Below are 14221 nucleotides of genomic sequence, written 5' to 3'. Positions count from 1 at the left end.
TCTTATGACGATGATTTATGTTATCTTAAACCTTGTGATCTAGTAAATTTGTGAACGTAAACTTTATTAACGTACTTGTCTTAACGTCTTAATTGATTAGCTTGTAGGTATAACTGTCATTCAATGACTTAAAGTTAAAATTAAAATTCTGCGTTTCGATCATGTTTGACCTGTTTCTTAGTTCACAAGCTATATATGCCGCGTGTACGCCGCGTTGGCGCAACGGTCACAGCCATGGATTGTACCTGTTGCGCTGGCGGTTGCGGGTTCGATCCCCGCACATGACAAACATTTGTATTGGCCATTCAGGTGTTTGCCGTGGTCTCGGTGTTTGTGCAGTCCTTGTGGGTCTCCCCACCGTGCTTCGGAGAGCACGTTAAGCCGTCGGTCCCGGTTGTTATCATATACACCTGATAGCGATCGTTACTCATAGTAGGGAATATATCCACCAACCCGCATTGGAGCAGCTTGGTGGATTAAGCTCTGATCCTTCTCATACATGGGGAAAGAGGCCTATCCCCAGTCGTGGGATATTACAGACTGAAGCGTATATCCTTAGTAAAGGCTGAGCTAATTTAGAGTCATAGGACTATTTTATTATTCAAATGAATATTAATAACAGCTGTATCAAATATGAAAAAATATTTACTGTCTAACTTTACGAATCAGCCTGACACACCACTGAGAATAGGCCTCTTTCCCCGCCTGGGAGGAGGATTGGATCCGCTATACTGCGTGTTGACGGATAACTTTACTAACCATACAAAGGAAAATAATTATGATTTACCATTTAAATAAAATAAATAAATATAATATACTCACATGGTCGTCTGTGCCCATGATAAGCAATTTAATGCTTGTGTTACAGGTAACAGCCGACGGTTTTAGCTAAATATTTTATTTTTTATTTTTATAAATATACATAGAAATAATAAATATATACATACACATATAACACCGACACTCAGGCTCATCGAACCCACAACCCGCGGAACAGAAAGCAGGGCCATTACAAATTGCGCGACCGGGCTAGTGAAATCTGACAATAATAATTTATTTTTCGTCCAAATTAACGTTTATTTTTTGTTATTCGAAAGCTGATACTTGTCTTGTATTTCAACTAAAATTTTCTCACTTTTTGAACAATCTTTCTATTTTTTCAGCTACTTACGTATTACTTGTTAGTAAAAACAATTCAACACATTGTGCTGTGTGGATACGGCACCAAAGAATATAGCCACCCCTCTCTTCCCGTGGGTGTCGTGGTTCCACTACCACCTTGAAACTTAAGAAACCGACCGATGGCGGGATAACCATCTAACCGCTGGCTTTGAAATACACAGGCCAAAGACGGCAGTAGCGTCTTAGGTGCGACAAAAGCCAGCCCTGCGGTCACCAACCCGCCTGCCCAGCGTGGTGACTATGGGCAACACACATGAGTTCACGCATTTTTGGCACGAATTTGTGGAGGCCTATGTCCAGCAGTGGACTGTATAGGCTGTAATGATAAATATATATATTACCTCCTTATATTATGCTGAAATAAACAGTAGTATTAGTAAGTATTCAGTAGTTTACAGAATAAAAAACGATAATTTTTAAAATAACACTGTAATATTAACAACTAAAATACTTTTTAAAAAAATTCAACAATTCTTCAACAACATAATAATACTCTTTTTAAATAATTTAAGATGTACCTATCAAGTTTTTTTTTTTTAATTTTAACACCATTAGTGTAAACTTCTAGGTTTTGGAAATGATACTTATGTGATACTAGCTTTTGCCCGCGGCTTCGCTCGCGCAACCTACCTTAGGAAGTACTTAAGGGTTAAGACTATTTATTTTACCAGTCTATGCTGAAAGTACTTTTTTATATACTACATTAGAGGTTCTGCCTTCAGATGCTAACACGACCAAGTTGTTAGATCAGCCACTCTCGAGCAGGCTACTTAAAACTGGCCGTGCGAGAAGTAATTCCCCCTTAAGGTCTGTTTCGCAAAACATTCGAATTAATGTTATAATGATGTATATGAAGTTTGAAAACTTATAATTACTTATTTTTTATTGGAGTACACCTACGAAGGTCCGAATTGAATAGTCACCCCATTGTGGTGAATAGGTTTATTTACCCCATTTCACCCCCTAAGGGGTCGATTTTCGGAAAATCACGAAAAACGTATTTGCTTATTTATTTTTGGGAGTACTCCTACGAAGTTTCGAATTGAAATGTCTATTTAATATTGTTTCGTCATACAAATTTTGAACCACCATTTTACCCCTTTAGGGGTTGAATTTCAAAATATCATTCCTTATTCCTTGTTATAAATTATAAAAGAAAACTCTGTGCAAAATTTCAGCTTTTTAGGTACAAGGATTTGGGCTGGGTGTTGATGAGTGAGTAAGGACTTGTCGTTTAACCGACTTCCAAAAAAGGAGGAGGTTCTCAATCCGTCTGTATTTTTTTATGTATGTTACTTCAGAACTTTTGACTGGTTGGGCTAATCCGACGCATTTTTTTTAAATCGAAAGGTGGTCTGTGTCATTTGGTCGCATTTAAATTTCTTCGAGATCTGATAACAACTTTTTGAGTGATCTTTGATAACGCGTATTTACTTGACTATTTTTTGGTCTACCTATGTTGTATTACTAGTCGATGTAATTGAAGTCGGTTTTTTTCGCTTGGGAGCAAATACAATTATTATCTATAAAGATATATTTGGTTATATGTGATATTTTTTATCAATCATTAAAAAATATCACATAAGTAATAGATATTTGTATTTTATTTATTTTCACTGCATATTAACATCCTATTTTATTTAAAATAACAAGATACGTGCTTAATGTGGTTGAAATCTCTTAAACTAAAATACAGGCTTACAACAAGGTAACTGTATAATATGACGTACGAGGAATCTTTATTTTAGAGGAAAATAAATAAAAAGTATGAAAAATAATAAAAAAGGCACAAAACACGATTTTTCGCATTTATTTCTTATATAAAAAATCACACAATCATATTGCGTAATGAATACTAGCAACAATAATCTTTATAACAAAATCACCATCCATACACTACATATAAATAAAATTAGATCAATTTAATAACACTTATACAAAAATTAAGGTACACAAAAGCTATCGATGTTAATAGTATATGTATCTTCTTGAAAGCAATTCTTTCAATTATCGTATACATAACAAAACCATATTGTGTTTATTTATATTAATTTAGGTTATTTTCTCCTATGATGAGAATTACCTAAATCCGTATCTAGTAATTATTCTGCAGCCACCATGGGTTTGGGGTTGTGGTATGTGACTGCAACGATGAGAAGTAATACGGTTGGGAAGGTTGCTTAGATATTTTCCATGATGTTGTCGCTTTAGGAAATACACTTTTTGAAGAAAATGAATTAAACGGCGATGTTAAGGTTTTTGAAGACGTGGCTGGAAGGAAAATGTGTGATGGAATTTGAGAAACTGATTCTAAGTGAGGTGGATTAAAGAATTGCGTCTGTGGAGCATAATTCGGGAATAGTTTCGGTGCTTTAACTGCAGAAGCAGTACTTTGACAGACAGTTCCTTCGGTAAGTTTTTCAAAAGGCGCCACGAAAATTCTAAAGTTTATTTCACCGTAGTTTAATTGAGATTCCAAAAATGTGGACATTCGATCTGATATCACCCAAACATTTCTGTTGTCATCAATTTTAACGTCACAGGGAAAAATAAGGTCGACATCATCCTTGTCTACGACACCAACATTTTGGGGTTTTAAAGGCAACTCAGTGTTCCAGCAACCAATAGCATTTTGATCAATTAAAGCAAAAAGTTGAACGCCAGTGCTGTCCATTACTTTAGCTGTGGTGTGTGTATCGGGTCCACGAATTCCAACTACGTTAAAGTCATGGTAAGATCCTTTAACTTTAGATTCGTCTCTTAAAATTTTAGTGGAAACTGAGAATTCAGTAAAACTGGTTATAGGACTAAAGTAAAGAGTTCTAAAACCATCAGCACCCATCGGACCAGCGCTTATTCCAAAAATACCTTCGGCACCCCATTGGAAATTAAGGCCAGCGATGTTAAAATCTCCAACTAAGGGGTCGGGCATAAAGTAGCTATGGCTGAATCTCCACGATTTATTTTGTTCCCATGAGTAAGCGATGAGACCATATCCAAGTTCATCAGAAAAATAGGCAAAAGTATCATCGCATGTGCGTCCTTCGTCTAAAGCTATGTTTGCGATAAAAGTTGAAGGTACTATGTCTTCAGGACGGAAAACGTATCTTCTGATACGTTGATCAGTGTGCAAATCATATACATTTAAAGCGTAAGGGCAAACATTGGTAACGTTAGGATCTGAAAAAAAAAGAAAGTAAATGAAAGATTATTTATACATTCAAGTAATTAAGTACAACTGTTGCTGGTAGATAACCGTAGAATAACTAAAAATAATATATTTACCGTATCCATAAGTACCAACGTCCAAAACCCAGAGTCGGTCACATTTATCTGCTTTGATTCTGTAAACTGTAGTTAGACCGTTTTCACAATCTCCTAATTGGTTGCCCTTGAAACTAGGATAAGGAGTTAATTTTGGTGAAGGATCATATGGTCCATCTAAAGGAATGTAGTTCAAGGTAGCGGGAATACCTATAACAATAGAAACGAAATTTAATGCCATTGCGATATCTACATACTCATTTCATCTATTATGTAGGATCAAAGTTTTCATTATTATGCATTTCTTAATTTTGTATAGTCATTGACTTTCTAAAGAAACTAATCTGAAACCGGAAGAGTATCCTGAAAAGCTACTTTCGTAAACTTAGTAAAATTTTTGTGGCTCAATCTAAGTGTATTTTAATCATTCTATTTACAAGCTGTAATTCTTAGTCTAAATTATAGCTTAGTTAAGTGATGTAATCTATATATTAATAGGTGAAGCAAAAACTTTGTATCCCTTTTTACGAAAATTGCGCGGACGGAGGAGTATGAAATTTCGAACGCTTATAGTTTATATAGAGAATTCTAATATTTTCTTCAATTATGCATAAAAATAAATTAAATCTAAGGTCTACTTCGGATTCAAGCTACGATTTAGTAATAAAGAAAATGTAAAATGGCAAAAATATAATAATTCACAACGGTTTTAAACCAATAAGTACTTGGATGACCGAACTACTACTGATGAAATATGAATAATATTTTTCGATCTTACGGACATTTTCTTAAATATTATTAGATACGAATAAGATGCGTAAATAAAAGGGGTCACAAAAATAATTTTTCTCACAACAGAAGGATCTTGAAAAACCGAGTATCTACATTGACACTGTATTAGGAGGTATACGAGAATCAGTCGAGTCAGTCGAGCCGTTTCCAGTATATAGTTAATGCTATTTTAAACGGCTGGAAATTCTTATTTAACTGTTATTATCCGTACGTACGGTATATGTCTTTTTAATGACTTTTTAGAATGTACTATAAAATAAATTGATGTTTAAATTATTCTTGTGACATATAATTTTCTTATGTAGAATTGAAACATAATTACTTTCAAATTACCTACATGATTTTCAAAGTTATTTTATAATTTCAACACTAATAGTAGTGTCACAGTACAAGTTGGCTCAAGTACAAGTACAAGACCACAGTGACAACTATAAAATGCAAATTCTTTACTTTATATATGTCATTCGTTACAAATTGTAAAATCTCGTGAAATTTGATCACATGTTTGCAGTATTGCGTATCATTTGTTTACCAGTACGAACACTGATTTTGCAATAGTTGATTTCCGACACCTTTCACGGCACCTTCCATCATAAATTGCAACAGTGGTTTAAATTATTAAATTCCTTTTCAGCCTCAAAACAATAACAACGAGCTAAAAATTATTCTTTTGTTTTTATTTTTATTAAAAATAAACTTCGAAACTTAATTTTTCATGTTTTTTTTCCGATAAGTAGCGTCTTCGGTGCGACAAAGGCAGCGTTGTGGTCACCAACCCGCCTGCCCAGCGTGGTGACTATGGCCAACACACATGAGTTTACGACATTTTTGGACGTTTGGCGCGAACTTGTAGAGGTTCTATGTCCAGGAGTGGATTACGATGGATAGGCTGAAGTGATGAGTGATGTTCCAATAATTTTTGGAGATGAATATAAAATTGTTTTTATTTTTGGGCTCTTTCATTCCATATTAATATAATTAAGATTTTTAAGAAATACAAAGACGATAAAGTATTTTGTTTCGATTTTAACATCACTGATTTTAATATATGTAATTATGAGCCATAACAAGAATACTCGATGTAATTAAGTAAACTTTGGTATGACGCTTATTTTTAGCCTTTTCAGATACATATAACGCTTATCTGAATGATAAATGTTTATGGTGTAACGTAACAAACAATTTATACAAGGAACAAAAATATTTATAGCCGAGTTATAAATATTGCAAATATGAAAAATGTACGGATGAAATGAATGATTGAAATGTAACGGATACGATATTAAATAAATTTTAAGGATTGTATATTTTGAATAATGGAGACTTTGCGGTATGACTATAAGGTATGAACAGAGTTCTTATTATACTACAATTTGGTCAAAAAAAATTAGTTTTTATTAATTTCTATTTATTATTATTATTGAGTGTTAACCAATGTTGTTAACATATTAATTATTTTTAACCGACTTCAAAACAATCCAACCCTAAGGGTAGGAAAACAGGGGAGGATTGATTGTTCACTCACTGGTTGTAAGGTATGACCACGCATAAATTTTTACAGAGTAGTCCGATTTTGATAATTCTTTTTTTTTACTGACTTCAAAAAAGGAAGAGGTTACTCAATTCGACCGTATATATATATATTATGTATGTTCGGGGATAACTTCGTCGTTTATGAACTGATTTTAATAATACTTTTTTTGTTGAAAAGGAGATATCCCAAGTGTACCATGATAAGGTAGCCAGGATCTGATGATGGGATTTCAGAGAAATCGAGGGATTCCCTCGAAATTCGTAGTGACGACTAGTGCGTTTTTTTAAATTGTTTTCGTGTACTTACGCTGTATTATATTTGTCGATGTAATTGAAGTCGGTTTTTTTTCGTTTGCGAGAAACAATTATTATACAGCAAAATCATAATTAGAAACGCATAAAATTATCAAAGATACTAGTTTCAAAACTCTTAAATGATTTTCGACCCATTGATTAACATGTAGGTACAAGCTCTTAAGGTCGGTCGACCTTTCATTTATTACAGTTATTAATAAAAATTTCGTAATGTAAGATGTCAGTACTTATAGTCACGTTCTTTTTAATATTGATACTTATTAACTTATATTGAATTATCTTACTACAGAGAATGAAACTATTTCTCATGTATTAATATTTTTTTTTGTGTGAAAATAAATTAATTTTCTATTTCTAGGACTTAAGAATAGTAAGGCTCTTAACATAAATAAGTACAGATATAGCATAATTACCCGAGTCGTAGTCATATTTAAAACATTGAAAGAGTATTTTTAAAATTGTTTTGCATATTTATATTTTACTAGTGGTCGCCCAGAGGTCGAAGTCGCAAAAAAAAATCTTAGTTGTAAATAATTATCTTAATTATTAACCTACATAAATATATATGTATATATAGGTATATATATCTCTCACGGTCAGTTTTGGACTCACCATCGAATTAGAGAAAATAAGCTTTAGTTCGTTATTTGAAGCATGCAATGTTGAAAATAATACGCCTCAACGCTTGAAAATTAAAATGTAAATAAAAAAGGCATGGGCACTCAAGAGCCTATGGATGTTAAAAAATTTAATAAAAAAAAGAGGTCAAAATTCGACCACAATTAAAAATTTTAATTAAAGAAAACCAAAAAATTATGAAAATAAAGAAGGTTTTTTAATTTTTTTTAAATTGACTACATACTTTGACAATCAACAAAAGAGCATAATATGCGTGTGTGTGTCAAATACATGGTAGTATGTGTAATGTTTTTTTTTATTAATTTATTATATTTATATGCATAATAAAAAAAATAGCAATCTGCACTTCTCTTTATATAAACTATAAGTGCGCGAAATTTCATACTCCTTCGTCCGCGTAATTTTCCAAAAAGGGGTATAGAGTTTTTGCTTCACATCTTAATATACAGATTATAGTTGATCCAACCAACGTTGTCCTGGCTTACATTCTGTCAAGCGCGTAAGAATTAAATATAACAAAATCTGGATACGGACACCCTAATCTGCTTGCGGTATGGAATACATTTTGTGATCTATTCTCATACATATCAAAAATATTCATATAATTTATGCTATACACACATATATATATATATATATATGCTGTTATTGTTGCTTACGTAGTAGTTGTCAAAAAGTTGAGGAACATGTAAGAGACCGAAATATTATTTGAATTTCAATTTCTTCGTAAAAAAAACAACTATGCGCTTAGTAACTTTTATTTTAAATTTGTTTGAATTATTTAAGCAACGTAGGAGGCGCATCTTTTATATGGGTCTTTGACTTTTAAAAAACAGACTAAGAGAATAAAAGTATATGGTTACGTGCATTAGTAATTATGTACTGTGACAATATATTCCTGTTTTTACAATTAAACATTTTACTTGAACCGTTATGGAAAATCGTATCACAAATTTATTTATAAATAACTACAAAAATCCATTCCTTATTTATAAATAACTTGTTTACATATTTAAAAATGTCGGTAAATATTTTTTTGGAATCGGAATTATCAACGAATCGTAAAATCCTTATACGGTAAGAAAACATAATCATTAATATCTTTAACGTAGGTATGTTTTATACCTACGTTTAAGATATTTTAGTATGTTTTTGAGCATTCTTAAATAATATGTGGCAATCAAAATCTTGTTTTAAAAGATAGTATTTTTTAAAAACTTTCTAAAAGAGATACACCGAAATTATCGTGTATTGTGTAAGCATGGATTTTTTTTTGGAATCGTATTAATATACTATACGTAACAGCTATCTGTAGTAAAGTATCAATTAAGTATTTAGGTTATATTACCATTTCATTTGAGTAACTTAGTTAAAAATGTAGTAAATCAACATTTTTTCGCAGGCGTGGTTTCATGTTTTCAGTTGAATTGTTTTAGTTTCATAATTTCACGTCACTATGTGGATATATTATTTTATACTATGACGGTATAGCAACGATAGTGAGAAACGCATTATAATTAAGAATCATAAATAATTTATCAGTACAGTGGTGACCGAGCTTAGCTCGATATTTTTAGTAAATCGTGTTTTTGAAAATCATATTAAAATACGAATTACATATTTATACAATATGAATAGTATTTTTTTTACCGACAATAATAAAAAATATAAATAAATATAAAAAATCAAAAATAAAAAAATAATAATGATAAAATATGAATAATATTTTTCGATATTACCGACATAATAATAAAAAATAAGACAGAAAAAGTTATAATCGATCTGGAAATATGAGGATTTGAACCGAAGTCTATCTGAGCTATTATAACTTTATTGACAAGTGCAAAATTTACCTTTGTATTCTAACGATATTGTAGTATTGTATTGTATTTTTTCATTGGCTAAAAACTGGGATAAAACGACATTTTCTAAAAATAAATCCTAGCTAGATTCCCCGAAATCCCCTGCATACAAAATTTCACGAAAATCGTTGGAGCCGTTTCCGAGACATAGTTTAGACATGGAAAATTGATAAAACTCTGTATAAATGTTATCAGTAACTATCAGTAAACACGCATACGTTGAAATATTTAGATGCCTCGCAATTATAAAAATTTAAATTATGTAGCTGTGATTAGGTTTGTAGACTAAATTAGATTAAGTTTCAAGCATTCCTGAATTATTTTAACTACGATTGTGAGTGGACATTTTATTAGATCACAAGTCGGTTTATTGGTAGAAATAGTTATTATAAGCATTTAGCAATCAAACATGTCACCTGTATTATCTTCTTCACTTGCGTTGCAATAAGAAAAATCATAGTATATGATCCAGTGAAATTATTTCAGACAGTATTATCAAAAAATACAAGCTGAGTATCTGATTACGTAATGAGTTTTATGGTCGTGATGCTGAGTTGTTTCAAAAAAAATTGCAACTATACACATTCCTAACAACATAGACTTTGACCAGTTTTCTAAATTACTGAGTACGTTTAAAGTTACACAAATTCCACAAAAATATGTGAAAAGATACGTGATCCTTTTTATAAGCGCGTGACTTGTTCAAATGAATTTAAATTGAAAATTTTCATTATCTAATCGTAGTCTATTTTCTAAAGGATATACATGTTGAAATCTGTAAAGCGAAACGTGTTGCTACGATACTTCCGTCTGCATAAAAAAAACCTATGTTGATTTATCGTGTCAATTTATAATTTATGTGTATTTAGTATGATAGCTACTCCTATTGTAACAAGGTTAATTCAGTACCGGTTTTCTAAATAGTTTTCACACATGCCTACCCTTTAACCTTGGTATGTGGTTATAAACTTTAACTATGTGAGTTTGTGCGTGTTTTGAATATTTAATATTATGTAGAGTAGTATCAAAAACTAATAAAATAACATATGAAGTCATAAATTTGTAGTAAATGAATACAACATACATAATGTGTATATTGTAGGAGTAATAGATATGCGAAGTTAAAAAACTAATATCACTAATAATAATAAAAAAATTGTCAAAAAGTTATCTGATACTATAATTATGTTGTCTGTCTAATAGTATGATAGTTTATGATAATGAATTATTCAAAAATTTCTAATATAGTTAAATAGGTAACCTTCGCACCTGTAATACTTTTTTTAAATTTCCTTAGCGGAAAGACGGCCGTTTAACTTTTTGCATATTGTTATAACGGCATATTAAACCACTGATTAAAATTATCAGCAGGGCGTAACTAGTTATCACGTAACTTTGTAACTGAGATACTGTTATTAAATTATTACACTTTTTATTATTTTATTAGAATAAATAAGAAGAGAAAAAAATAACATAATGTAGTAATAGTATTATAACTTGCTATTTATAATAACTAACTATTACTATTTTGTCTTATAAAGTTGTTCTAATATTAGAAGTATATTTGCACTTTTTATTAAACTCTTAATAGAGGCGTTACCAAGACGGAAGACTCTTTAAATGTGAAGATCGTAAATATAATTATTAAATATATTAAAGTGTTGGTACTAATGTTTTTCAATCTGCTAAAGCTAATTTGCGGTTGCTAATGGACTAAAAAAGACAAGATGAAGATTATATATTTTTTCGCAGCTTTGAAGCTCAGCAGCAGCTTTGTCTTATAATGATTGAGATGCAAGATAAAAGATAGGTTTTTTAGTTTATGTATGTTTGGGAAATTCTCAATTGTATCACTATAGATTCACTATAGAGCATATTTATTACATTAGGTTTCCGTAGTACGATCCCAAGTGATCCTTGAAAGCCTACCAATCTTCAAAGTTAGGGTAGAACTAGATATATAAAAATAAATATTTATTGGTGTTATTCTGTTTCTACTGCGCGATGTTAATTGATATTTCTTACGCAAAATATCCTAAGAAATTATTTACCGACGAGGTTTCATTATATATTTTTTTTTCAATAATTGTATTATTTGTAATAGAAACCTTTAACGATTAATATTGAAGCATCCGCTTAAAACTTGTATATGTGACTATAACGTGTTCATTTATTCAAAGTCAATAGTTTGTGTTATTATGGTAAGAATTTTTAGGTATTAAATTAATACATTTCTAAACCCATAAAATTTGTTTTTTGTCCAATAAAAACAAAAAATAATATTTTAAAGTATTCATAAATTTCGTACTTTATTACGCAGACCACGTTAATGAAACTATAAATTTTATAAGTTTTAATAATAAATTCTAAACTTATATGAGTAAACATATGAAGTAACGCTATTTATTTTTTCGAAATTGCCAAATAATACGTTACGAAGTATTTAGATAACAAGTTTGGCGACTGATTTCGAATTACGTTTGAAAATTTTTGATTTACATAAGTGATATTTTGACCCAGTTAAACGCAAATATTGAAAATACCTAGGAAGTGTCGTTTGAATGGATTTTTTATTTAAATTAGTACAAGTGAAGTATACATATACTTTATTGCACTCAAAAATACATATAGGAACATAAAATAATAGTAAGGTTTATGGCAAAGGTGGACTTGAATCTTTGAAAGAGATTTCTTCCAGTCAATCCATGGTCATGAGTGTTTCATATAGCGAGGCAAACAGTGCAAGAAGTATTTATTAAGAAGAAAAAAATACCAAAAAGTTAATAAATAAAAGATAATTAAATTTATATATATTTAAAAAAATGTAACATACTACATACTAACTAATACATATAAAGATATTACGTATTTAAATATTTCTTTTTGAAATTTAAATTATTTAGCAATTTTAATAATTTATAGCTTGAGGTTGGTCAGTAAATTGCCCATTTAATTACAGATCACCTAGGCGATATAGCGGCCTCAACGAGTACGTGTTTGAAATTAACTATTTACTCAGTAATCTAGTTATAACGTATGTGATTTAAGAATTTATTTTTTGATTCTCATACTTTTGCAATGTATAGATAAAAATTACACCTAGCTTTTTTTGCGTTATTATCTGTTGTCTTTTTATTAAGTATAACCTTTGTTTTGATTTCCAGTACGTAAAAATATGTGTTTAAGGAAAATATATAGGTTTTTTTTGTTATATAATTGAACATTTTAATGACTTCGATTTTTGTATTGTTTGATGTTTTTTTGTTTCAAATTTTTATTTAATATTATGTTTTCCTTATTTTGATTTCCATTTCGTAAAAATATATGTTCAAAAGATATCCTCATTGGTAATTTATAGTTATTAGATGTTAACTAAAATTTCTTGATCGATTATCTAGTATTAACAGTTACAAATACAAAAAAAAAATGAGGCAATCCTGTTATGTTACTTTTGTGGAATTTATTTAGTTTATATGACTAGTAATAATAAATAAAGATGTGAGACATCGTATTATACCTACAGTTTACCTCATATAAAATTGGTAATCAGAATTTTACATTGCAAATTAATGTTAATGCTAAAAATCGAGGAGTTTAAGGATTAATTTTGTGACAGATAAAATCCAATTGAAAAAAGTAATAAATCAAGGACGCTATATGAATCCATAGAGGACTACTTTTGTTCAAGATACAATACAACTGAATGAATTTAAAAAAAAAATATTAGCTTACCCGGGAACCACCTTGGTACACTCACGAAGAGCTTGTTCCTCCATCTTTCAATACCAACCGGAAGAGCGTTTTCTCTGATAAGGGCACCACTTTGAAGTGCCTGTTGTTTTTGGTATTCGTCTGGATAGTTCCAATCCAAAACGTTCCATGAAAACACTTCTTGGAGCTTCACCGTCGCTGAAACGACAGCTACCAACCCAAAAAGTAAAAAGAGTTTCCCCACCATCTCGAAAACTGAAATTTAAAACATGAGTTCAATAAAAAAAATCACATCATTGTAAATCCTGTCTCAAAATATGTGCGATACGATCAAACTCCTGATAAAAATAACAAACATACTCGTGTAATGGTTATTTTTTTTTGGTTCTATCAAAACGTTTGAAGCGTATAAATCGAAATTCTGCAAACTATCTAATTCGATTAAGTATGTATCTATAATACTACATGTGAAATCGGGTATTTCCTTTTTTTTAAATTGTTTCTTGTGAAGTAGATATTTTATACTCTATTTAGTAATTTGAGGTTACGTACATTTTGCACTAATACCGGTCAAGCCAATGGTTTTGGCCGTCGGGTTCACACTGAAATGTATCAACGGACGTCTACTATTATAAACGTACCTCCATCTTCTCCTTCCAACGATAAAACTGTAGAGGGAATGAACGCAGACTTTAATAATTACCTAATAGTCTGCGTTCGTTAGTATTAAAAATTCGTATCCAGTCGTTATATTACATTTTTACAGATTTCAAAATACAAAATCAAGTCCAAATTTTAATAGCTAATTTCTCTTTATTAGAAATTAAATATGAAAATCGTTTTCTTTAATGCTTTAATAGGTTTTTTTTACATAACTTTATGTTAATTTTTGTGAAATAAATGTCCTTCAATACTGCGCCTCA

General features: G+C 30.6%; 1 protein-coding gene across 1 annotated transcript; it reads right to left on the bottom strand.

The window, feature by feature from the left end:
• Nucleotides 1-2976: 2976 nt before the first annotated feature.
• LOC123670532 (protein yellow) lies at nt 2977-13545 on the bottom strand. The gene is made up of 3 exons (XM_045604021.1): nt 13320-13545; nt 4468-4656; nt 2977-4362 (listed from the first exon to the last, which is right to left on the bottom strand). Exons 1-3 carry the CDS (start codon nt 13543-13545, stop codon nt 3278-3280), a joined length of 1500 nt encoding a protein of 499 aa, XP_045459977.1. The 3' UTR covers nt 2977-3277.
• Nucleotides 13546-14221: the final 676 nt, after the last annotated feature.

Source organism: Melitaea cinxia, chromosome 4 (genome assembly GCF_905220565.1).
Source record: "Melitaea cinxia chromosome 4, ilMelCinx1.1, whole genome shotgun sequence".
Lineage (NCBI taxonomy): Eukaryota > Metazoa > Arthropoda > Insecta > Lepidoptera > Nymphalidae > Melitaea > Melitaea cinxia.
This window is presented reverse-complemented; position numbering and strand designations above follow the sequence as displayed.

What these genes read in the sequence shown, in the direction of transcription:
- LOC123670532 (XM_045604021.1), bottom strand. Translation starts at nt 13,545, where the DNA reads ATGGTGGGGAAACTCTTTTTACTTTTTGGGTTGGTAGCTGTCGTTTCA. An exon ending in TGTACCAAGGTGGTTCCCGG is followed by an intron (nt 4,657 to 13,319) that starts GTAAGCTAATAT and finishes CTATTGTTATAG; the next exon opens with GTATTCCCGCTACCTTGAAC. An exon ending in CGTTGGTACTTATGGATACG is followed by an intron (nt 4,363 to 4,467) that starts GTAAATATATTA and finishes TTTTTTTTTCAG; the next exon opens with ATCCTAACGTTACCAATGTT.